This window comes from Leopardus geoffroyi, chromosome A1, assembly GCF_018350155.1.
Source record: "Leopardus geoffroyi isolate Oge1 chromosome A1, O.geoffroyi_Oge1_pat1.0, whole genome shotgun sequence".
Taxonomy (NCBI): domain Eukaryota; kingdom Metazoa; phylum Chordata; class Mammalia; order Carnivora; family Felidae; genus Leopardus; species Leopardus geoffroyi.
Window position 1 is genome coordinate 29,448,842 of NC_059326.1, and position 27,078 is coordinate 29,475,919.

The following is a 27,078-nucleotide window of genomic DNA, read 5'->3' on the forward strand; positions in this document are numbered from 1 at the left end:
ATGAATTGTGATATACCATTAATAGAATGAAAGATAATTTCAACAGGCAGGAAAACTAACGAAGTACATCTTTTCATGATAAAAAACATTCAATGAACTGGATGTAGAATGAACATATTTCAAAATCACAAAGGCTATATATGATAAACCCACAGCCAACATCATACTGAATGGCGAAAGATGGAAAGCTTTCCTGTAATATGAAAAACAAGACAAGGATACCCACTCTTACCACTCCCATTCAACATAGTACCAGAAGTCCTAGCCAAAGCAATCAAGCCAAGAAGAAATAAATAAATAAAAGACATCCAAATTACAAAGGAAGAAGGAAAAGTGTCTCTGTTTGTAGATGATACATATTATACATAGAAAATCCTAAAGACTCCACCAAAAAACTGTTAGAACTAATCAGTGAGTTCAGTAAAGTTGAATGACACAAAATCAACACCCAGAAATCAGTTGTTTGCATGCACTTAACAACAAAATATCTAAAAAAAATAAAAACCCATTTACAATATCATCGTAAACAGTAAAATACTCAGTGATAAATTTAACGAAAGAGGTGGAAGATCTGTACACTGAAAAGTATAAGGCACTGATGAAAAAACTGAAAACGACACAAATGTAAAGATAGTACATGTTCAAGAATCAGATGAATGAATACTGTTAAAATGTCCATGCTGCTCAAAGCCATCCATAAATTCAATGGCTATCATGAAGATGTGGTATATATACATACAATGGAGCACCCTGAAGGTTGGCTCAGTTGGTATATATACAATAGAGTATTACTCGGCAATTAAAAAGAATGAAATTTTGCCATTTGCAACCACATGGATGGAACTAGGGGGTATTATGCTAAGCGAAATTAGAGAAAGACAAATATCGTATGACTTCACTCATATGAGGACTTTAATTAAGATACAAAACAGATGAACACAAGGGAAGGGAAGCAAAAATAATATAAAAACAGGGAGGGGGACAAATCATAAGAGACTCTTATAAATAGAGAACAGAGGGTTGTTGAAGGGGTTGTGGGAGGGGGGATGGGCTAAATGGGTTAAGGGGGTTAAGGAATCTACTCCTGAAATCATTGTTGCACCATATGCTAACTTGGATGTAAATTAAAAAATAAATAATTAAAAAAATAAACAAAAAAATAAAAACAAAAGGAGGCATTAACACCTGAAAAACTCAAGCTATACAGAAAGTTCAATGTATTACCATATGTTTTAAAATTTAAGCTTTGATGGGATCTTAGGGAGTGGCGCCTGTGCGGCTCGTCTGACTTTGGCTCAGGTCATGATCTTGCAGTTCATGAGCTGAAGCCCCATGTTGAGCTCAGTGCTGACAGCTCAGACACTGGAGCCTGCTTCAGATTCTCTCTCTCTCTGACCCTTCCCCATTCACGTTCTTTCAAAAATAAACATTAAAAAAAAAAAAAAAGATTCTAGGGAAAAATATAAATTACCAAAACTAGTACTCAAGAATCCTCCACTCCCCAAGAACAGCTGCAAGCGTGTAAGTTATTGAGTATTTAGATGTTCTAGAGACCAACTGCATAGTGATGCTGTGTTGCTTTTTATTTTTTACTTTGTATTTATTTTGGGGGGGGAGCATAAGTGGGGAAGGAGCAGAGAGAGGGAGAAGGGAAACTACAAGCAGACTCTGCACTGTCAGCATGGAGCTGGATGTGGGGCTCAATCCCATGAATCATGAGATCATGACTTGAGCTGAAATCAAGAGTTGGTTGCTAAACCAATTGAGCCACTCAGGTGCCTTTGTCTTTTTAATTTATTCCTCACAATAAATTAGAAATTAGAACTATTATTATGGCATTTTACAGATGAAGAAATCGAGGCTTAGGTACATTAGGCAATTTGCCCACAGTCACGAAGATAGTAAGCAAGAAACCAGTAAGTTATAAAAAAATTAACTCCCCTAGAATTCCAGGACCAGAGGACTATACTAGTATTTTCTTTCAAACTTTCTAATTGCTGAGAAATTTGTATTCTAGAATATGAACGAATGGAAAGTTACTGGAAAAAAAAAGATACTGCAAAGTTACTGGGGGGAAAAAAAGCATAAATAAAAATGGAAAACTACCTAATTCACTTTATTTAGCATAAGTTGTATACAAAAATCTGATAACGATATCACACATCTAACAAAAACACAATTAAACTATAGACCACCATTAAAGCTATCACCAGTGAAATTCATCAAAAGCTACTTAATAGTCCTTTTTTTTAATCGTTATTTTTGAGAGAAAAAGAGAGACAGAACGGAAGCAGGGGACGGACAGAGCAAGAGGGAAACACAGAATCTGAAGCAGCTCCAGGTTCTGAGCTGTTAGCACAAAGCCCGATGCGGGGCTCCAACTCACAAATAGCAAGATCATGACCTGAGCTGAAGTCGGGAGCTTAACCAACTGAGCCACCCAGGTGTCCCTGTTAATAATCCTTTAAAAATCTGGAAATAAAGCATGCTTCCTCAACATAAAAAAAATTATCTATCTTAAGCCAATAGTCAATATAATCCTTAATATAAATTTTAGAGACATTTCCACTGAAATCAGAAAACATAAATGCTCACTTTCATCACTATACCACAGAGTATGAAAATCTAACTAAAATAGAACATGAAATAAATGGGAAGTAAAATCAGCAGAAAAAGGATTACAAAATATTTGCAGACAAATTTCTTCATGAAAAACCCAAGATTCAAAAAAATAAGTTTTATAAATAATACAATAATTCAGCACCACAATTGGACTCAAGCTTCTTCATACTATAATTACTGGTTAAAAAAATAGTAGAAAACATGGGTTAAATCCACAATTTAAAAAAAGCTAAACATGTAAAAATTCACGTACTTAACATTTACTAAGCATTTACTATGTGCCAGGCACTGTTTTTACTTTTTTGGGTGCAGAAGTGAACTAAGGTAGACTAAATGGCTACCTTGCCTATATTCAAGAATGCAAGTATGAGACTCACAAAGAGGCTACAAAAGTTGTGTAGAGAATCATACCTGATGATTTGAGTAAAAACAGATATGCGACGTTTTTGGGTGAAAACATAAAATACTGAAAACGTCAATTTTTTAAAAATCAAATTCAACAAGTAAAATATAATTTCAATCATTTTGACTAAAATTAGATTGTAGCTGTTGAACATTTACAAAAGGATTTAATTTGTCTGGAAAAGAATAAAAAGAAAAACAAAACAGGATGGGGCGCCTGGGTGGCTCAGCCGGTTGGGTGTCCGACTTTGGCTCAGGTCATGGTCTCGCAGTTTGTGAGTTCAAGCCCCGCATCAGGCTCTGTGCTGACAACTCAAGAGCCTGGAGCCTGCTTCAGATTCTGTGTCTCCCCCTCTCTCTGCCCCTCCCATGCTCACTCTCTGTCTCTGACTCTCAATAATAAATAAATATTAAAAAAATTAAAAAAAAAAAAGAAAAACAGGAAGGAACTACTTAAGAAAATTTAAAAAAATAAAGGACATACCACCAGATGTCAGAACATATCGTATAAAAGCATATAATTAAATTACAATAATGATATCTTTACAGTACTATCACAAGAATAGATAGGCTAATTGAACAAAAAAAGCAGCTAGAAACAAACTGGTAAACTCGAGAATTAAACACAAGACTAGGGGCATATGGGTGGCTCAGTCAGTTAAGCATCTGTTAAGTATACAACTTCGGCTCAGGTCATGATCTCGTGGATTTGTGAGTTCAAGTCCTGCCTCATGCTCTGCACTGCCAGTGTGGAGTCTCCTTGGGATTCTCTCTCTCCCTCTCTCTAAGCTCTGCCCCCACTTGTGCGCGTGCCCTCTCTTTCAAAATAAATAAATAAACTTAAAAAAAAGACAAGATTAAAAAATAAGTGTCACTTAAAAAAGTGGGGGGAAAGAATGGTACATAAAACTGGGGAAGAATGGTACTGGCAAAACTAGTTGGGCAGGTAAGATAAATAACTACTTTAGAATCTCATCTCATATGATGCATTAAATAGTTGACAGACCACACAAACCAGAAGGAAATACAAGTACATATTTGACTTCTGGATGGAAAATGACATCAATAAAATAGATCACAAAAGGAAAAACAATTGGACTAGTTAAACCTGATGAAATTGTGCACATCTAAAACCATTATAAACACAATTAACAGTCAAACTAGAGATGTGGAAAATCCACAATACCTACAACTAATCAATGGTTAGCATCTGTACTACAAAAGGAACTTACAGAAATAAGACTAATAATTCAATGGAAAAATTTACAGGGACTACCAATAATTTACAGAAGAGTAAATACAAAACACTAATATACGAAAAAAATTTATATGAGTAAATCAAAGAAAACTAAAATGAGATATTTTTTGCTGAATAGAAAATACTTAAAAATTTAGAAATAGCTAATGCTGAAAGGGTCCAATGGGACAGACATTTTCAGAAACTGCTGATGGAGTATAGATTGGTATGCTCTTTCTGGAAAGTAATTGGCCACTGTGAATCAAGATTTTCAACATGTTCACATCCTTTCAACAGGTATTCCATTTCTAGAAATTGTCAGGAATGTGTACAGAGTGATATATCTATACAGTAAACAGAATGTTATGACAACAAAATGTGCAAAAATAATCTAACTGCCTAACAGAGAATGGCTGAGTAAAATGAAAGCACATCTTAAAAGATTAATATTATATAGCAGTTAAAAATAACACTTATAGGGGCGCCTGGGTGGTTCAGTTGGTTGAGCATCCAAATCTTGGTTTCAGCTCAAGTTATGATCTCACAGTTCGTGGGTTCAAGCTCTGCACTGGGCTCCATGCTGGGAGTGTGAACCCTGCTTGGGATTCTCTTTCCTCTCTGACCCTCCCGACTCAAAATAAATACATAAACTTAAAAAAAAAATAACATTTACAAAACTTTAACAAAGTACAAGGATATTAATAATACAATACTAAGTAGAGAAAAAGATAAAAGCTGAGGAAGATACTCCAAAATGTTATTATTATCTCTGGGTAACTAAACAGTTATTCTTAAACTTTTCTTCAATTTCAAAAATTTTCCATAATCAAAATATATTGGTTATTTTTAGGGGGGAACCTCTTAAGAAATTAGGCTTACCTACTTGCGAAGTCAGACATAATCCATCACATGTTAAAATGACTGACAATGTTAAAATTTAACAAGCATGGTTTTACATACAGTACACTTACCACACAGAAAACCAAATAGTCAAATTTCAAGAAATCTTAACTTTAAGAAATGTTGGTATAGTAAGACCACTTTCCTATTGTAAGTCACTTAAAAAATCATTCAGGGGCTGAAGTAATGCAGCCTGTTATTTCTGCAATCTCAGTAGATACAGTCAGTATGCTTATCATGGTGCTTGGCAGTATGCTGCATTGAACGCATTTTATCTATTATCACAAATACAACCTAAACTCTCATAACAATAGTAACATTTTGACAGCAGTTCTAATCTATACTATGGTACGTTATCCCTACAAAATTAATTGTTTTTTCAAAGTTCATTTATTTGAAGTAGAGAGAGCGTGGGAACAGGGAAGGGGTACAGAGAGAGGGAGAGAGAAAATTTCAAGCAGGCTCTGCATTGTCAACACACAGCCCAATGCAGGGCTTGAATTCATGAACCGTGAGATCATGCCTGAGCCAAAATCAAGAGTTGGACGCTTAACTGACTGAGCCACCCTAGGTGCCCCCTACAGAATTAATTTTTATTAGAATTGCATATAGATCTTCCCTTATGATGGGGTTATGTGCCCTGATAAATCCACTGTAAACGGAAAATATTGTAAACTGAAAATGCATTTAGTACACACCTAGTCTACTTACCATCATAACCTAGCCTACCTTAAATGAGCTCAGAACATGTACAGTAGCCTAAATTGGGGAAAATCATTCACCACAAAACCTATTTTATATAAAGTATTGAATATCTCATATAATTAATTGAATACCATACTGATGGTGAAAAACAGAATGGTTCTAAGTATACTGGCTGTTTACCCTCATGATTGCATGGGTGCCTGACAGTGTACAGAGTATTGTATGGCAGGGTACTGCTAGGCCGAGGAAAAAGTTCAAAATTTGAAGTGTGGTTTCTGAATGCCTATTGCTTTTGCACCATCTTAAAGTTGAAAAATCGTAAGTCAAACCACCGGTACAAAGCTGGCCAAAACTTGTGTTACTCTATCTTATGAAAAAATACAATCTTTTCATTAAAGTACAGTTTTAACTATAAATAATTTCACTGTAAAAGTATCCACAGAGTAGTCATCTAAACTCTCATCTCAAAGCATTAATATTTTGAAGAAACACTGCTAACTCGTACTTTTTTTTATTCACCTGAAGATTTAAACATTTAAGAAACACTGATTTGTGGAGCTGGGAGTGAAGTCTTCCTTTTACTGTGTAAATACTCTCAAGACAGTAATTCAAACATGTGAGCTAGTAATACAAACCTAGTAATACAAATCAGGTAACATCCCTACCATGATACTGGTTTAATTGATAAAACTGTTCTGTTTCTTGAATACTGGCTTTAAAACTTTGCTGAACTGCAATAAACCATTTTCAAGACAGTAACAAAATAAGCTTTTTTTCTGCTCTTCAGATCTATGGAAGCCTTCATTAAATATGCAGGTATTTGTTTCTCTGACAGAATAAGGATGGTGAGTGTGACAATGTTCATATATAAATGGTATGAGTTAGTGTCTGAATCTGTGGTCACAAGAAATGCTATGGCAAAAATGAACTATTGGGATGTCATCAAAAGGAAAAGCTGCACAGTGAAGGGAATAATCAGCAAAACTAAAAGGCAATTGACAGAATGGGAGAAGATATTTGCAAATGACATATCAGATAAAGGGTTAGTATCCAAAATCTATAAAGAACTTATCAAACTCAACACCCAAAAAACAAATAATCCAGTGAAGAAATGGGCAAAAGACACGAATAGACACTTCTCCAAAGAAGACATCCAGATGGCCAACCAACACATGACAAAATGCTCAACATCACTCATCATCAGGGAAACACAAAACCACAATGAGATACTACCTCACACCTGTCAGAATGGCTAACATTAAGAACTCTGGCAACAACAGATGTTGGCGAGCAGGCGGAGAGAGAGGATCTCTTTTGCACTGCTGGTGGGAATGCAAACTGGTGCAGCCACTCTGGTAAACAGTATGGAGGTTCTTCAAAAACTTAAAAATAGAACTACCCTACGATCTAGCAATTGCACTACTAGGTATTTATCCGAGGAATACAGGTATGCTGTTTTGAAGGGACACATGCACCCCAATGTTTATAGCAGCACTGTCAACAATAGCCAAAATATGGAAAGAGCCCAAATGTCCATCAATGGATGAATGGATGAAGAAGATGTGGTATATGTATATATACAATGGAGTATTACTCAGCAATCAAAAAGAATGATCTTGCCATTTTCAACTACGTGGATGGAACTAGAGGATATTTTGCTAAGCGAAATTAGTCAGAGAAAGACACATATCATATGACTTCACTCATATGAGGACTTTAAGATACAAAACAGGTGAAGGGAAGCAAAAATAATATAAAAACAGGGAGGGGGACAAGACGTAAGAGACTCTTAAATATGGAGAACAGAGGGTTACTTGAGGGGTTGTGGGAGGAGGGATGGGCTAAGTGGGTAAGGGGCATTAAGGAATCTACTCCTGAAATCACTGTTGCAGTATATGCTAATTAATATGGATGTAAATTAAAAAACTAAAATTTAAATTTAAAAAATATATAAAAAAAAAATTCTTTGGAAACCCAGTATTGTCTAGAATGGTTTTGTTTGTAATATGTACATAATATGTTAATGAGCTACAAATTAATATGCATAAGTTTTGTACTCCGATTCAATTAAACTCAATGAAACTACAAAATATTTAACATTCAAAAAAAAAAAAAAGAAATGATATGTTTGGGTAGGAATCAAAATAATCATTAGCCTGCACTGAGTAATATACAGAATCGTTAAATCACTATATTGTATACCTGAAACAAATATAACACTGTATGTTGACTATACTGGAATTAAAATAAACATATATTGGCATCTCTATTAAAAAACCCAATCATTAGCTTACTTTTTAAAATAACCATATTTTTGGGTCGCCTGGGTGGCTCAGTCGGTTAAGCATCCAACTTCGGCTCAGGTTATGATCTCACAGTCTGTGAGTTCGAGCCCCATGTCAGGCTCTGTGCTGACAGCTTGAGCCTGGAGCCTGCTTCAGATTCTGTGTCTCCCTCTCTCTGACCCTCCCCCGTTCATGCTCTCTCTCTGTCTCAAAAATAAACATTAAAAAAAATTTTTTTTTAAATAACCACAGTTTACATTTTAAAATATTTAAGAATACTTAGTTAGAAGAAATAAAACCATTCTAGAAATAAAAGAAATGAGCCACACTTTCCAAGAGCACCTTATCCTTGAAATGAGTTACTGAAATGTATGGAAGGAAGTACTGAGATATACAATACAATTTGTAGGAAGAGTGGGTTAAGTTTCAGGTACTTACTGAGACTCAACTTCTTGTTTAATTTCTTGCCATTCTCCATATGGGTTTGATTTTTTAGGAGCTTTGGATTTTTCTTCATTTGGACCTGATGAATTTTGCTCTTGGGTAGTTTTTTCTTTCTGTGTTTCTGGTTCAGTTCCTTTGTCACTATTTTTATTTTTTTCCTGAAATGCCAAAGTCAAGAAAAAACATATTTTAAGCAAAATTATGAGGATGCAATTTCTTTAACATAGTCTTATTATTGATTTAAATAGTACATTACCTCAGTATTTTTAATTTGCACATAACAACAAATATACATAAAAGAATTTTAATGCTTGATTAGATTTTTTATTATGTCTAAAATGATAAGACATCATGGTCAAGGCTGTTATGTATATATGTATGTATGCATATATTTATTTAAAGGTTATTTATTTTGAGAGAGACAGAGACAGAGCGAGTCAGGGAGGGGCAGAGAGAGAAGGAGACAGAGAATCTCAAGCACTGACTCGGGGCTCGAACTCACTAATCGTGAGATCATGATCTGAGCCAAAACTAAGAGCTGGACGCTCAAACAACTGAGCCGCACAGGTGCTACTAAGGCTGGCTTTTAAAAACAATTGTATTAACATTCCACCATTAAAGACATACACTGGCCTTTTTAATACTCTTTTCTGCCTTCTCTCCTTACTTACATATTCTACAGTCATCTCCCCTTACACTGAACCTTTTCTGAATTTAATGCCATGTCATTAAACCTTTCTATACTCATTGTCTTTGTAAAGAACTCCCTCAACCTATCAGTCTTAACTGAAATCTGTCTTTACATTGAGGACAGTGCCAAAGCCTCAGTGGAGTCAATAACTGCTAACTATGAAATGAGAAAGAAAAGACACACCCTTGAGGGAGAAGCAGGTCCTATGGGAGCCCCTGGCTAGGGTTGGTATTCTTATGGCACCCCTTCATCTGGAATAACAAAGCCCTACGATCCAGTTTGGCAAAGGGACCGTGCACTAGATTTCAGCCTCTTTTCAAAATGCACAACCATGTGTGGTGATCCTAGGACACTGTTCTGTAATTCTTTAAGTGGATATTAACTCATTCCCTCATGCTGTTCCATCATAAAGATAGGAAGCAGCATCTGCTTTTAGCATTCTCTTCACTGTTTCCAAGCTCTGACTTCTTTTTAATAACAGATTTTTAGAGATCATAATTTATGCTTTGATTCTAATGCAATGTAATAAATGCCTCCTCCTCTGGAGCGTATATCACCTCCTATAGAGTTGTCTTCCATGCTTCCTTACATGAGCTAATGACCTTTGGCCACTATCCCATATACACTGATGTCTTTACCATATTTTTTGTTGTTTTCTACCATGTTCTTTCTATTCAACTCATCATTTTGGACCTTAAAAATTCCCTAGCCTGTTTTGTGAGCCCCAAAATCAAGGACTGTGCCTTTCGCTACATTTCAGTCACCTAACGTTATATATTTTCCATCATACATAGCGCCTAGTACATAGGTAGTATTCAAATAGTAAATCCTCACATCTATATTCCTTTTTAATTTGAATTATGTCATCACTCAAAAATGTCCCACTTGTGAAATTTTAAACTCTAAAAGTCCCCCCTTCTAACTATAGTAAGTTATTCTTCTGGCTTCCTCCCTTCCTTACCTCCTGTCTATAACCTCATTACCATCTCTAATGCCTTAACTTCTCTTTGTGTCCTTAGTTTGCTGACCTCATCATTACAGAGATCCACATCCATAGTGAATCATTTTATTTATTTTTGATCATTCTTTAAAACATTGGAAGTGTATTCTTTAATCCCCATAAACTACCCATCCCCCCACCCACCTTCCCTCTGGTAACTATCAGCTTATTCTCTATAGTTAAGGTTCAGTTTCCTGGTTTGTCTTTTTTTCCTTTGCCCATTTGCGTTGTTTCTTAAATTCTACATACAAATGAAATAATATAGCATTCGTCTTCCTGTGACTGACTTATTTTGCTTACCATTATACTTTCTAGCTCCATCCATTTCTTTGCAAATGGCAACATTTCACTCCTTTTTTATGGCCAAATAATATTCCATTGTGTATATATACACTATATATACACATCTTCTTTATGAGCACTTGAGGTGCTTCCATAGTTTGGCTATTGTAAATAATGTTGTAATAAACATACAGGTGCATGTAACCCTCTGAGTTTGTGTATTTTTTGGATAAATACCCAGTAGTGTGATTACTGGATCCTAGGGTAGTTTTATTTTTAATTTTTTTGAGGAACCTCCATACTGTTTTCCACAATGGCTCCACCAGTTTGCATTCCTAACAACAGTGTGAGGGGGTTCCTTTTTCTCTACATCCTTGCCAACACCTGTTTATTGTTTTTGATTTTAGCTATTCTGGAAGCTGTGAAGTGGTATCTCCTTGTACTTTTTATTTAAAAAAATTTTTTTGTTTAATGTTTGTTTATGTTTGAGAGAGAGAGAGAGACAGAGTGTAAGTGGGGGAGGGGCAGAGAGACAGGGAGACAACAGAATCCAAAGTAGGCTCCAGGCTCCAAGCTGTGAGCACAGAGACTGATGCGGGGCTCGAACTCGTGAGCTACAAGATCATGACCTGAGCCGAAGTGGGACACTCAACTGACTGAGTCACCCAGGTGCCCTGCTCCTTATACTTTTTATTTGCATTTCCCTGATGATCAGTGATGCTGACAGATTTTACATCCTTCATTACAGAGCTCCATGTCCACAGGGAATCATTTTATAAATATATATTTTTGCCTGCACCCTTAAATATCTTTGTTCCCATGACTGTCTATTGTATAGGACCTAAAAAATTTCAACACAGACTTATCCAATCATTGGTGTGTCAAGTGTTACTAAGAGGGGAAAAAAAAAATCACAGACTTCAAGTTGTATTACAAAGCTGTAGTGATCAAAAGAGTATGGTACTGGCACAGAAATAGACACTTGGATCCACGGAACAAAACAGAAAAGCCGGAAATGAACCCACAATTATATGGTCAACTAATCTTTGACAAAGCAGGAAAGACTATACAATGGGAAAAAGACTTTACAATAAATGGTGTTGGGAAAACCGGTCAGCTACATGCAAAAAAATGAAACTGGACCATTTTCTTAAACCATACACACACAAAAAAATTCAAAATGGATTAAAAGCCTAAATGTGAGACTTAAAACCATAAAAATCCTAGAAAAGAACATAGGTGGTAATGTTTCTGATATGGGCTGTAGCAACATTTTCTAGATATGTCTTCTGAGGGAAGGGAAAAAATACCAAAAATAAACTACTGGGACTATATCAAAATAAATAGTTTCTGCATAGCAAAGCAAACAATCAACAAAACTAAAAGGTAGCCTACTTAATGGGAGAAAATATTTGAAGATGACACATCCCATAAATGGTTAATATCTAAAATACATAAAGAACTTATACAAACATCCAAAAAACAAATAAATAATTGAAAAAATGGGCAGAAGACATGAACAGATATTTCTGCAAAGAAGACATCCAGATGGCCAATAGACACATGAAAAGATGCTCAGCATCACTCATCATCATGGAAATACAAATCGAAACTATGATGAGATCCTATATGTGGTCTCAAAATACCCTCTCTCCAGCATCCCTGAATTTTCTTCACTTCTCAGGTCAGTAATGTCAACCATGAATCAATGCTATGTGTCATTTTTGCCTTGCCACCTGAGCTCCTGCTGGAAAGATCACAAAAGGAGGACTAACAATACTACAGAAATGACTGATTTTACTTTCCGGCTATGGCTGGGGACTCACTACCACCTGTGAATCCTATTACTTGGTTCAATTCGTCTCACACCCCAGCTGAGTGACTGTTTCAATCCATTAGTGTTGTCAAGCTCTTCAAAGCTCCTCACTCTCAGCAAGCAATCTTAATTTCTTTATGAATGAGTAAACTAAGGCTAAAAGGGTATGACTCTCAATTTCTTCCCTGATACCAACTCATCCATAGTCCTACTTCTTAAAGGAAAACCTTACCTTCTTACCGAAAATGAGTTTATTCCTTGCTCCATGACCAGCCTGCCTACCCTTGTTGGTATCCCCTTTCTATCTCCTTTGTGGAGTCCCTCTTAACACATCACCACCATAAACCTCTCATGATTAAGAGTCAATGTGCAGCCATCAGCCTGTCAACTAATTTCTACTTTTCATTTCATATCCAAACTACATATACACCGTGAAACAGTTGTCCTTCCTCTAAAATCTTTTTTTTTTTAATTTTTATTCAAATTCCAGTTAGTTAATATATAGTATAATACTAGTTTCAGCTATACAATACAATCTGAGTTCCACCACCCCAAACTCTGGTAAAACTGCAGGAAGGGCTTAAGGCCTTCTTTATTGTAAAATTCAATGGACGTTTTTCTTTTCCTAGACCTAATTAATCCTTGATGTTCTCTATTCCTTTGGCTTCTTGGATATTAGATTTTGCTTCTCTGTATAACTTTCTGGCCACTCTTTTCATTGTGGGCTCCTCTTTCCCTGCTAGTCACTGAGACGTTTAATGTTACCCAAAATCATTTTCCTAGGTTATCTCACCCAATCTGAGATTTAAATTACTACTAGTAAGCTGATAATACTCAAATTAGTAGTTCGAGCCTAAATACTCAACCTTGTATGTTCAGACAGCTCTCTGGATGTTAGAGATATTTCAAACTTAGGAGGTCTAACTCCTAATGAGGAGAGGACAGTTAATGAGAACAATTAACTGATTGTCTTGCTACCAAACGGATACTAATAAATGATAATAACCATCTATCCATTTGCTAAAAATACATGTCTTGGTTTTATTTCTATCTTCCACCAGAAAACGAGGTAAGTCTGTCAAGCTTTAAATTGTTACAGTTTTGTAAAGAATAAAACAAGAACCTACCTTAAACTTTATTTTTGGCTTTTGTGTTTCTGTAGAGGCCTCTCCTTTTTCTGCTTCCTGCTCCCCATCAGAATCACTATGAGAATCTGATGATTTGGACTCTTCTAGGGTATCAAGTGACTTTTCATTGACTTTACTAGAAAGCAGGCCGCCAGAATGTGGAATGAAATCATCAGGTTTTTCCCATCTGGATTCTATTCAACATATTTTAATAGTCGTGTTATTTACTTATTACCAATTCTATTCAGAAATAACTCCCGATATAACATTCCCTGTCACTTAAAATACGTTACTTTTTTTAACCTTTTTTTTTTTTTTTTTTACAATACAGTATTAAATAACAACATTGCATCTATTTCCCACCATCATTCACTTAAGAAGATAACTTAAAATAAGAGTTTCCAAAGCTCTTGCTCTTTTACCTTTTAGAAGCTGATTTCAATCTGGGTTCTCTAGATGTATAACTACAGCCCCAAAGGAAAGAGACCTAAGAATTGCGCAATACCTTCTAAAGACTCTCATAACTTACACCAATATGTGATATTGAACACATATCAGATTTCCTAGAATTTATAAATCTTTATTTATCACAAAGATTTCCTGGGATTCTCACAAAGTGAAATCATACAGTGAAAATCTGAATGAATATAATTTGTCATTTTTATACTAGGAAGAAAATAATCTCCACTGAATTCTACTGCCATCCAGTGGTCTAGAAATGATAGCATTTCTAATTATCTTGCAGTTATTCTCTATTTTTCATTTAATAAAAGGAAAAGGGATTCTAAGATTTACTGCCCAACTGAGACAGTTTTTAAGAGTGAAAGGGGCTCTATTAATAATTATACTCATCTAGACATAAACTGGAACTGTTTGAGGGCAAATCAATTTGTCTCTTATTAAAGAGGATGGTTTCCGGGGCACCTGGCTGGCTCAGTTGGTGGAGTGTGCAACTCTTGATCTGGGGATTATGAGTTAGTTTGAGCCCCATGTTGGGTGTAGAGATTACTTAAAAATAAAATCTTACAAAAAAAAAAAAAAAAAAAGGATGCTTTCCAACATTAATAAAAACATTATTTCCTTATCTATATTTCACATAAATAAAAAAACTTTCAGGAAGTAAATAACTTAAGCACCTACTATGTATCAGGTACTGTTCTGAGAACTATAGATACTTGACCCTCATGACCAAAGACAGTACATATAATCACTTCTACTTTACATAAGAGCAGCTATAGGTTTAGTGACTTGCCCACAATCATATAGCTGCTAAGGGAAGAAGCTATGCATTAAACTCAGATCCAACTCTCTAGCTGTATCACTGTATTATTTTATCTTTAGAAAGACTCAGTACTGCAATCTTACTGAGATAGAATGATTACTATCACTGGGCAGGCTAGGTATCTACTTGGAGGCTAAGAAGGCCTCTTCCCCCTAAAAGATTTAATGGTATGTAGAGGGTTTTCGATAGTAGAAATTTAATTAATAAAGTCTCCTAAAGTTATATTGATACTATACACATCCTGGTAAATTTAATTATAGTAGAAACTAAGTACAATTACTTGATAACCCATTTTATAAAATTAAATTAGATAAAATCTTAATTTGAAAAACCTACATAATAACTAGGTAACAGTAGTTATATTTTATATTCATATTAACCAAAACGTTATTGAATTAGTAAAAATGAAAATTTGACAATCTCAGCCACTGCTAAAATAGCTTGTTTTGATTTTTAGAAAAGGAAAAAAGGCAAGTTGAATTAGATGATTTCTAAGGTACCTTCCAAGTTAATGATTATACTCCTATAACAGTCACAATAAAAATCAATAATGGCAGTGAAAGTAAAAATGATTTTTAAAATTTGTGAATGGGGTATCAATTGAGAATAATAAGCAGTACAATATATTATAAATGAGAATCTTTCTGCTTTTCTATTGTATTGTTTTCAAACAACAAAAAGTAATACATACTTGCTATAGAAACATGTTTATCACTATACTAAAACCCCCAAGTTCCTTTTATCAGCAGGCTACTAAGCAGTTTCAAGTACAATTCTATATAGTTAGAATAATCAAAGGTAATACTTACCTCCTGTTTCTGTATTATAATAGTAGGTATAACCATCTTCACTTAAACCTTCTACCCAAACAGTCTTCCCTGCTGTCTATTGGGAGGGGAAAAAAAAAGCATAAACTGAAGACAATGATGTAGTTTTACTATGTTAAATAACTAAGGCAGAGTCAACTACCTTTCCTTTTCTCTTGACACCAGGAGTTAGGGGTGACAGTACTGACTATGGTCAGGAAGCTTGGTTTGTGTTAATACTGAGCCAACTATCAGGGAGAGACTATCTCACCTCTGAAAGCCAGGAACAATTCTTTGCAGACGGGCAGGCACATCTGAATGGCAACTGACTGTCAATCAACTGATATTTGCCCTACATGGAGTTTTTAGGTAGATACCACTTTTCTTCTTCCACCCAGCCTTCTCACAAGAGAATTAAAGAAATAAAGGAACAAAGTGTGTAGAAAGGGCTTATTTAGAAGAAAATTAGCTTATGATAACTCTATAAAAACCCCGGGAACCAATCAGTTTAAAGAATAAAGCAAAGACACTATCAATGTGCTTCAGTTACCTTTTTTAAGTTTCCTTGAAATCCTTCAGGTCTCTCCCACTGGGATGCTTAAAGCAAAATATATTGCATTTACAAAATTTTTTCGCTTAAAAAGAAGAAAAACTTCAAAAAATTTGACAAAAATTTACAAGATATTCAATGTGTACAAAACACTGCAAGATCTATAATTAAAAATATAATTGAAAAATAAAAGGAACATATATCCCAGTAATACTGTATAGAACACATGTGAATAATATTTAACCAAGAAGGAAGAACTGAATGAAGGATTAGAAATTACTGGTACTTTCAAAGGAATTATTAGAGCCAGGTAGGACTTCTCCTAAAGACTTCATGGAATTCAGGCTTGAAAAGTTTTTAAGTTTTTTATTTATTTTTTTGTTAGTAATCTCTACACCCAGTTTGGGGCTTGAATTCACAACCCAGAGATCAAGAGTCACATGGTCTTCAGACTGAGCCAGGCAGGCACCCCAGGCTTAGTAAGTTTTGAAGGTATGAGATGGCAGTTTAACATCCTGGGGAGGGGAAAGTGAGGGACAGAAAGAAGGACTCAGAAGAGGAACAAGATGAAGGATGCAGGAAAAAATAAGTACAGGTGACCCTTGAACAACAGGAGTTTGAACTGCATGGGTCCACTTATAAGCAAATTTTTTTCAATATATAAACTGAGAAATTTTTTTAGAGATTTGTGACAATTTGAAAAAATTAGATGAACCATGTAGTTTAGAAATGAAAAAATTAAGAAAAAGGTATTACTGTAAGAATACAGTATACAACACATACACAAAATATGTGTCAATTGACTGTGTTATCTGTAAGGCTTCCAGTCAACAATAGGCTATTAGTAGTTAAGTTTTTGGGGAGTCAAAAGTTATAAAATACGCTATGATCCTGTATTTCCACTACAGATATATATCCAAAGAAAATGAAACACTAACTCGAAAAGATATACGTACCCTATGTTTATTGCAGCATTTATTTATAATAGCCAGGATACAGAAGCAACCTAAGTGTTCACTGATAGATGAATGGATAAAAATGTGAGATACATAGCTGTCTCACAACTCTCTCTCTCACACACACATGCACACACACACAATGGAATATTACTTCACCATAAAAAAATAAAATAAAATTTTGCCATTTGTGACAGCATGGATGAACCTAGAGAATATTATGCTAAGTGAAGTAGGTCAGACAGAGAAAGACAAATACCATATAATTTCATTTACATGTGTAGTCTAAAAAAAACAACAAAACAAATTAGACTCTTAAATACTGAGAACTGGTGGTTACAGAAGCGGGGAGAAGGAGGATAGATAAAACAAGTGAAGGGGATTAACAGGTTTAGAGTTCCAGTTATAAAATAAATAAGCCATAGAGATGAAGAAAAGTACAGCAAAGGGAATACAACCAATAATACTGCAATAATGCTGTATGGTGACTACACTTGTGGAGAGCATCGGTTAATGTACAGAATTGTCAAATCACTGTTTTGTACATTTGAAACTAATATAACATTGCATGTCAGCTGTAGTTTAAAAAAAGTTATAAGGAGATTTTCAGTGCCCCTAATACCTGTGTTGTTCAAGGGTCTTGCTGAGAACAAGAGTATATACAGTAGGATGGCAGACAAAGGAAGCAGACAATAGGATTTAGAAGGAACACATAATTAGTAGTTTCAATGTAAATTTGAGCAAGACTGATGATCTCTAGCATACAATCATGGTTCACTGCTGAACTATCCCACATGCACTTCTCTTAAGGCTCAGTGCAAACGGTGAGTGATTAATACTATTCCTATGTAGTCCAATACTGTGATTCTATAAATCATAACAATTACAATAATACTTGTAACCCAAGGTTTTCTTCATGGTTAACTCTGATCTCATTTCCTTTCTGATCATTCTTACTTAACTTTTTTCTGGCTTTCCTTCTTTCCATTCCTTTAATATATGTACTACCCACTCTTAGTATTTCTTGTTCTCTCCTTTCTCCTTGTGATCTCATATACTCCTAGAAGTTAATATATTATCTCCATTTGTAGACTCAATTTCTCTAATTCCAGACTCTAATCAGCTACTGAATGTTACCACGTGAATGTTCTAGAGGTACCTTGAACCTCAACATACCAAAAACTGAATTCATTATGTCCCACTTTCACTTACTCTTTCTGCATTCCATACCTCAGTAAATGGCAGCATTATCCTCCTAATCCTCCATGATATGGCACCAATCTATTTTTCCAGCCTCTTTCTTCTGCTAGGACATCTTCAAAGAACTGTGTGTTTTACCTCCACCAGATGACTATTCCCTAAACTTTCAAACTTTTTAAAGCTTCATATCACACCTGTTTAGAAAGCTTGCTTTACCCTTATAACAACCTAGTATATAATCTTTTTTCAATCAGTATCTATAAATTGTCTGTACCATGCTAGGCCCTGTGTTTGGTGCTAGGGATGCAAATAGTGAATAAGACATCATTCCTGATGCTCTCATCTGTTTGTTTTTTTTTAATATTTATTTATTTTTGAGAGAGAGAGAATGTGTGGATGAAAGACAGACAGAGGGAGACAGAGACCCAAAGCCAGCTCTGCTGCTGACAGCAGAGAGCCTGATGCAAGGCTCGAACTCACAAACTGTGAGATCATGACCTGAGCCCAAGTCAGATACTTAACTGCCTGAGCCACCCAGGGCCCCCCTGCTCCTCTCATCTTACACATCAGCTCAAAAGCAATTTCTGTGATGATCTGTCAGATCCACATAATCACAATTAATACCTCAGTATACTGACTTCCTTTATAATCTTACTTATATCTCTATACTGTAACACTTTAAAATTCCTCCTTTTATCATGCTTATTTCTAACCTTAAATTTTATGTTTCTGAGAGTAAGATGCTTCATAAATGTACAAAAAATGTATTTATCTCAGAATTTATATGGAACAAAAATCCCCAATACATTTAGTTTTAAAGGAAAACAAAAAAATGTTTTTGATATTCTCACTTGAAAATACCATTATGTATTTTATTAGAAAGTGATACCCAAAGCATTAATCTGGGGTGGAGGGGGTAGTTCTTTACTAGGTAATCAAGACAGCTACATAAAAAAAGAAAATGGCTTCTGGTTCCCAGTCCACTTTTGGATAGAAAAATCATTCTGACAGAGTATTTTAAGAACCCCTGCAATTTGCAAAGTGCATCTGAAACACCTTACTTCTATGTAAAATGTTTTATTTTATTTCCATTTAGTTCATAGTTTTGGAAAGTTTTGAGAAAAATATAGTTTTAACTTATCTGTAAGGAATCCATTCTTAAGGCTTTAATGAAGTATGATGTTAAGTCATTCTAAGAGGATAATATATATATATCTATAACTATATACTTATTTGTATACTTATTTATTTATTCATTTATGTGAGGGGGGGAGGAGCAGGGGGGAGTGAGCAGGAAAGGGACAAAGAAAGAGGGAGAGAGAGAATCCCAAAAAGCTTGCCAGACTCAATCTCGGGAACCATGAGATCACGACCTAAACCGAAATCAAGAGTCAGATACTTAACCAACTGAGCCACCGAGGTGCCCCAAAAAAGGTATTTAAAGGGCACATAACTTTTTTACTATTGTGGCAAAGATGTAAAGCTACACTCTTCTACTGCTTAAATGTGCTAATATTAACACAAAATCAACTGTCAGTTATTATTCCTTACTATTTCTATGCCTAAATGACCTACCTCCTGTGATGAGATCATAATAGTAATGGTAACCCTCAGAGGTTATGCCTTCTACCCATCTTCCCTTTGAAGGGTCTTTTTTCCTCTTCTTCTTTTCCTTCTGCTGATTTGATGCAGAGGTTGGTGGGACAGTACTTGTTATTGGTGATATGCTTGGCTCTGAAATTTCTAAAGAAAAAGACATAAGAAAGGTGAAGTACCAATGCAACCTTTTTTTCTGGTATAAGACAATACTGTTATTTCAATCAAAAGCTTGACAAGAAGATTCTTTTGGGAACTTCATAGGTTATTATAAAGCTCATCTGGAAAACCAAATATGTACAAATACCCATAATTATAAAAGAGAAATGCTAAGGGGAAGCTCTTCTACCAGATATTAAAACTTACTCTGGTTAATTACTTGGAAAAAAGTAAAGCTATTCCCCAATCCATGGTCCCTCCCATGTCTTAATAATAATCTTTCACATCAAAGAAACACATGAAAAAAAAAACATGAAGTAAAATAATGTTAAACTTAACTAGATACGAATCCAAATATTCTGTATAGCAAAAATTAAAAAAAATAAAAGAATATACTATGTTAATTATAATGGAGTTAAGATTAAAAAAAAAAAAGAAAAATAATAAACATTTACAACAAATATGACACAGGGTTAATGTTCATAGCAAAGATCCCTTATAAACAAATCCAACATTCTAACAGAAGATGGACAAAAAGTACAAAGATAATCAAGACAATACATACATTCACCAATATTCAAAGAAACATAAATAAATGTAATTTTCTTCTGCATTACATCAGTAAGTACTGAAAAGAATAATCAAATACAGTTAATCTAATCCATTAGGTATTTACACGGGCGGGATAAGAGTAGTTTTAATGGCTTTAATTTTTTGTAAAAACATTAGCCAGTTATTACCAAATAACTTAATAAGTTATTTCTACAAAAGTATAAATTAGCCCAACATTTCTGGAGACAGCTTGGTATCAGCTATCAACATATAAAATATATTCATACTTCAATTCTGCAGTCTTACCTCTAGAGCTTAAACCTACAAAAATAAATGTGAAAACATGCCTGCATACGGGTACTCACTGAAGCATTCTTTCTAACAGTGAAAACTCTAAGCAACCTAAATGTTAGGAAGAGAAATCCCACTTTTATGGCATTTTATACCCTTTATTAAACACTTGCTACAAATGGTCTATAATAAACAGTTTATACCATTACATTATTTAGTTTTTATGAAAATCAAAGGTTGTATAGCTAGCAAATGGCAATTCTGGTGGATTCCAAAGCCTGTGCTCCTAACCACTCTGTAGCCACTAAAAATAATGTACATCCTTAATTGTTTAAAGGAAAAGAAGTACTTGACATATCATTGAAGGAAAAAATGAGACAACCTCCAAAAAACTGTAACATAAAATTTGGAGTATAACTTAAGAAAGAAAATTCTAAAGATGTTTGGGAAAATCTTAAAAGCAGTTAGTTTTTAAAACTCTTTTTTCTTTGTACTGCATTATTATACTTTTAGAGAAATGTATACCCTATTTAGGCAAACAAGGCTATGAAAAATATTTAATAGAAAAAATTCTATTTAAACACATTTAAATACAAAATGCTAAGATTTATTTGCTCGCAGGGCAGCATAACAAAACTTCCCAATCCATGTAATTGGCGAGATCAATTTTCAACTACTCCTCTTTAATTCTGCAGGAACACCTTCATCCTTTTTCTCCTTTAAACATACAGTTTTATCCATTATTGGAAATACAGCCCCGACCCCTTCCTTTTAATTAACAATGTCTAGGTTAATATTTTTAACACGTATTTTTTTTATAAAGTTTTTTTCTTTTTATTTATTTTGAGAGAGACAGCATGAGTTGGGGAGGGATAGATAGAGGGAGAGAGAGAGAATCCTAAACAGGCTCCATGCAGCCTGATGTGGGGCTTGAACCCGCGAACCGTGAGATCATGACCTGAGCCTAAACCAAGAGTTGGATGCTCAACCGACTGAGCCACCCAGGTGCCCCTAGGATAATATTTTCAAACTCTGGTTACAACTGTCCTTATCTGATGAGGGCAATGCCAATTAACTTCTTATTCTGCTTAAAAACTTCACGGAAAGAAGTTTTCAGAGAATAAACAATACCATTCCAGGTTGACTATCTCAACTATTATGCAAGATCAACAACTGGGACTGCTTATCTGCCTGGTTTAAGGACAGTGGATTTGTCATGGAAGAAATGATGACAGGAATGTTCCCGAATTAAAGCCTAAACTCATCAACAAGATACATACACTGTACTTAAATAAATGCCTTTTATCTGGAACTGAGTTCTCCTCAAACCTTCAGATTATTTACCTTCTTGGTGACTATGTGGTAAAAAAAGGTATCCTTATATAAGAATTATATGTAAACTGGTCTAACCACTATGGAGAACATATGGAGGTTCCTCAAAAAAATAAAAATAGATCTATGATCTGACCCACCAGTTCCATTTCTGGGTATATATCCAAAGGAAATGTAAATAGGATTTCAAAAAGATATATGCACTCCCACACTTACTGCAGCATTACTCACAAGAGCCAAAGTATGGCCATACCTAAATGCCCATCAACAGATGAATGGACAAAAAAGATGTAGTACATATATATAAAGGAATACTATGCAGGCACGAGAAAGGAGGATATCCTGTCATTTGCAACAACATGGATGGACCCTGAGCATAATATGCTAATACATGAGACAAGTCAAAGAAAAGACAAGCATACTGTATGATATCACCTATAAGTAGAATCTAAAAAAAGTCAAACTCCTAAAAACCAGAAAGCAAAATTGTTACCAGGGAATAGGGGATCGGAAGGGTTAAGGCTGATATTGTTTAAGGGTACAAACTGGCAAGAAGTAGTAAGTATATAAGCCATAGAGATTTAATACACAGTATAATGAATATAAACAACAAATACTGTCATTAGGTAATGTGATAAATACTGCTAAAGCAGCAATCACATTATATATAAATGTATCAGAATAACACCTGCATACGTTAAACTTATACATGTCAAATTTACATGTCAAATTTATCCAATTAAAAAGATTATCCAGGGGCGCCTGGGTGGCGCAGTCGGTTAAGCGTCCGACTTCAGCCAGGTCACGATCTCGCGGTCCGTGAGTTCGAGCCCCGCGTCGGGCTCTGGGCGATGGCTCAGAGCCTGGAGCCTGTTTCCAATTCTGTGTCTCCCTCTCTCTCTGCCCCTCCCCCGTTCATGCTCTCTCTCTGTCCCAAAAATAAATAAACGTTGAAAAAAAAAAAAAAAATTTAAAAAGATTATCTACCTTCTAGTGGTAAAATCAGTAAATTTGTCCACAAAAGGCTAATTCATTATAACTCAACTACATAAACAAACATAATTTATAGTTTTGACCATATGGATAAAGTGAATAGTGGGTATAATGAAAGGCCTATTTTTTAATGAATAGTTCCTTTTAGCCAAATACCTAAAACACTCAATTGTCTCTGAAATGAACACTGATCTAAAACAGAACTAGGAACTAGCTAACTACCAAAATGGTATGGTTGTGAATGAAGGTGTTAAAAGATGAAGCTTTAAAGTAAAACAAAGTGCAGGAGTAAAGTCCCACAGTCTAAATACAGCTATGATGCATAGGAAAAGCACTAAGCGTATACCCTGAGTGTATAACCTCTTTATGGAAACAATAAAAGCTCACTTAGCATGACCTCTGATGTTAGTTTTAAAACATGCTGGCTGCTTTTTTACCTGACTCTAAGCCAAGTCTTTTCAAATCCTCTTGGTAGGCTTTCAGGGCAGCTGCCTCCATTGCGGCAAACTCCTTTGATGCCTTTTCTTCTTCCTTTGCCTTATCCAGGCTTTTCTGTTTAATCTACGGAAGACACATATAAAAGTGAAAGCCAGGTGAAGGACTGATATTTACACAGAAAAATTAGCAAAGAAAGAAATAAACTAAATTACCTCACTGATCCTCTTTGCCACATTTTCCTTATGATTCTTTCCTCTTTCGTGAAATTCAACACTCTTGAAAATGAATAAAAGAGAAAATGCAAAGGAAAGCTACGTAAAATATCATAATGTTCATGCTAAATAAGTAACAGTAAATTTGGGAATGTAACATAACAAGATTGAAATAAAAAATGATTGACAGGAAAAAGAAGAATAATTTTAAAGCAAATTAGACCTTTTTTTATCAAATGATGCTAGGGAACTGAACCATGTTATTTATTATCATACCCTCTGACCAGGTTTTCTTTGGTGCTTAAAATAAACTATGATGACCATATCAATGAAGAAAAATACAAGATACCCTTGATGACTAATCCAGTGAATATGATTGTAATGAGGGCTCAAACAAAACAGGAAGCCAAAAGAGGAGTGGAAAAAAAACTTCAAGAAACACCTCTCAACATAAAAAGTCAAAACCAGTTAAGTCCCTAGAATTTGTACTGCTATTTGCCACATTAGGCAAGGGACATAGAGAATAAACAATAATCCTTAGAACCTTATTCCTCCAAGTTGGGAGAAAAGTAGACAGTAAAGGATTCCTCCTAAATTGTAAACAAATACTTTTATAGAATGTGGTAATGATACAAAATGTAAAACTCCTGTGAAAGACAATTTGGCACTATCTACCAAAATTTGGCTGCTGGCATAAAGAATAAAGCTCCCTCTATGGAGAAAGCTCCAGGATCTACTGTTCAATTAAAAAAACTAACAAACAAAAACCACACTAAACTATGAAGGATAGTGTATATGGTATCCTACATTTTATGTACGTTGGAATAGAAGCCTCTATATACATACAGAAACAATGGAAAAATTAGACAAGAAAATGAAAAGTGGCAACCTACAAAGAATGATGGTAACTGGATGGGACAGTGGAGTGAGTGAATGTTATTACCTATTTAAAACAGCCAGGAATGCTCCCTAAATTACAAATGTCTGGTTGTATACAGTAAGGAAGTTTGGGTAAATTTTCTACAATTCACTAAAGTGAATTCCTCTTTAAATGGTAACACTGTAAAACAAATGTTCATCTTCTGTTTTTCATATACTGGTTTTCCTAAATTATACCACACAAAGAATATTAAAGGCCCATTCAAAAGACATTAATTTTGCTTCTAATTAAAGGGCAAATCAATGTATATTAACAATCCAAGGATAAGAAAGACATCCTAGAATGGATTATTTACCCTTTGTGACTCCTAAAATTCATTGAACTGCTTGGGTAGCTGAAGAGAAGAGAAACTACCAGTAACATGCATAGATTTCAAAATTTCTGGCATTCATGTGTAAGGAAGGCCTAAGTTAAACAAGATAGTTGAAAACTTCAGCAACTACTCAAAAGACCAAATACCCAGACAAAACCCTGAAGAAAAACATCCCCAAACTCCTTGTAGACAATAATAAATATCTACCAAAGAAATATAACACTACTAAAGATGGGACTACTATTTTTTTGTGCATGCAACTCTCTCAAGTAAAAAGGAGATGAATATATATTTCAAAGATACACTAGTATTTAGGTACTACGTACATATTGCTATGACATGTATTTGAAGGGGGGGAAATCAGTGATGCTTTTGTTTCATGTCTTAAAAGCTTAATCTAGATTAAGAGATATGGTAGTAAAGTGCTTAACAAAGCTATTTTCATATCCCATGAAAGAGGTAATGATACTCTTTTTTTTTTTTTTAATTTTTTTTTTTTAACGTTTATTTATTTTTGAGACAGAGACAGAGCATGAACGGGGGAGGGGCAGAGAGAGAGGGAGACACAGAATCGGAAACAGGCTCCAGGCTCTGAGCCATCAGCCCAGAGCCCGACGCGGGGCTCGAACTCCCGGACCGCGAGATCGTGACCTGGCTGAAGTCGGACGCTTAACCGACTGCGCCACCCAGGCGCCCCGGTAATGATATTCTTTAAAATGTAACCATTTATAGCTATAAAATTCTGCAAATATATTTAATTAGAATAGAAAAGATACAAGATAACTACAATAATTGCTCCTTTTTACACATTAAGGGCTTTGTCCTTTTATGTTTCTTTGTACACGATAGTAGATAGTATTACAGATAGTATTACAAACATCGTGTGGCTAAACACGGATGAGATTACCCACTCAATGTCCATTTCCTGAATGTCACTGAAGGACCATAGAGAAATAATTTGGCTTACTATATAATCAAATTTAAGCTGATGAAAAAGAAGGAAGCTCACAGCTCTCCTACAAGAAATGAAAAGACAACAGAAATCCTTCAACTTTGAAAAACAAGGGCAATATATATGAAGGTACTTTGTAAATGCTGAGTTTAGACAAAAAGGAACACGTGAATAAAATATTATTAGATTCTCTTATAGTGTAATTATCATACAGGCCTATTGTCCGCTATCCAACACTTGCAGTAATCACAGAATTTCTTTGGTTGCGACTTCCAGTAGTCTGCCCTGAAAAAGGTAAAAACAAGTCTAAGGTTATTTATAATATAAAAAGGTAAAATTGTGCATGCTTTACATTGTCTTAGAGTTTCAATCATAAGCCCCTGCTACTGAATGTTGTCTTATTTTATTATTTATCTCACTGCAGCAGTTAGTCGAAACTGTTGCCAGTAAAAAGGAAAAAAGTCTGCACCGGATTTAAAACTCCCTTACATAAAACTGTTTTAAAAAACTTTTTTTTTTTCATTTGCCATCAGAAATAAGAAACATCTTGGAAAAGATTTACCTTCTTTACGTCTTTCTGGCATTTTGGGAAGCTGTTGTAATGGGAGGCCTGAAAAAACTCAAAGTTTGCTTTAAATCAAGTTCTTTCCATCAAAAGAGCAAAGAACAAGACTCCTCAGGTGAGAGACTGTGGTTCCTCCGAGACTATCAGTTAATACAATTTGTTCTCGAGCCTCAGGGCAAGAGAGAGTTGGAAAAGCCGAGACCTCTCAGCCGGCAAGACTTAAAAAAAAGTCAGCACGCTAGCCAAGACTGGCCGTTTCTACCAGGCGGAGGAGGGCAGCCGTGGCCGAAGTCCAACCCTAAAGTTTCACAACACCCCACGTTCAAGTGCTACGGCATCGAACAGGGTGCTAGCGACTCCCAACAGTGCAAGTGAGCACCCGGTTGCTTCCCGGGAGGCAGCCTAACCCCAACTGGCCGCCAGCCTCTCT

The 27,078-nt window shown here is 35.2% G+C and overlaps 1 protein-coding gene across 2 annotated transcripts in view; it reads right to left on the minus strand.

Annotated features, from left to right (window-relative positions):
- The window catches only part of WBP4 (WW domain binding protein 4), a 66,300-nt gene that overhangs the window by 38,338 nt on the left and 884 nt on the right, over positions 1 to 27,078 (minus strand). For both annotated transcript variants that reach the window (XM_045478225.1, XM_045478214.1), the window contains exons 2-9: positions 26,296 to 26,368; positions 23,879 to 23,941; positions 23,666 to 23,789; positions 19,881 to 20,048; positions 16,150 to 16,196; positions 15,603 to 15,678; positions 13,512 to 13,705; positions 8,590 to 8,753 (exon numbers count right to left, since the gene is read on the minus strand). In XM_045478225.1, the coding sequence (XP_045334181.1) occupies positions 8,590 to 8,753; positions 13,512 to 13,705; positions 15,603 to 15,678; positions 16,150 to 16,196; positions 19,881 to 20,048; positions 23,666 to 23,726 (710 nt within the window). In that variant the 5' untranslated portion in view covers positions 23,727 to 23,789; positions 23,879 to 23,941; positions 26,296 to 26,368. The remainder of the gene's footprint in view (positions 1 to 8,589; positions 8,754 to 13,511; positions 13,706 to 15,602; positions 15,679 to 16,149; positions 16,197 to 19,880; positions 20,049 to 23,665; positions 23,790 to 23,878; positions 23,942 to 26,295; positions 26,369 to 27,078) is intronic.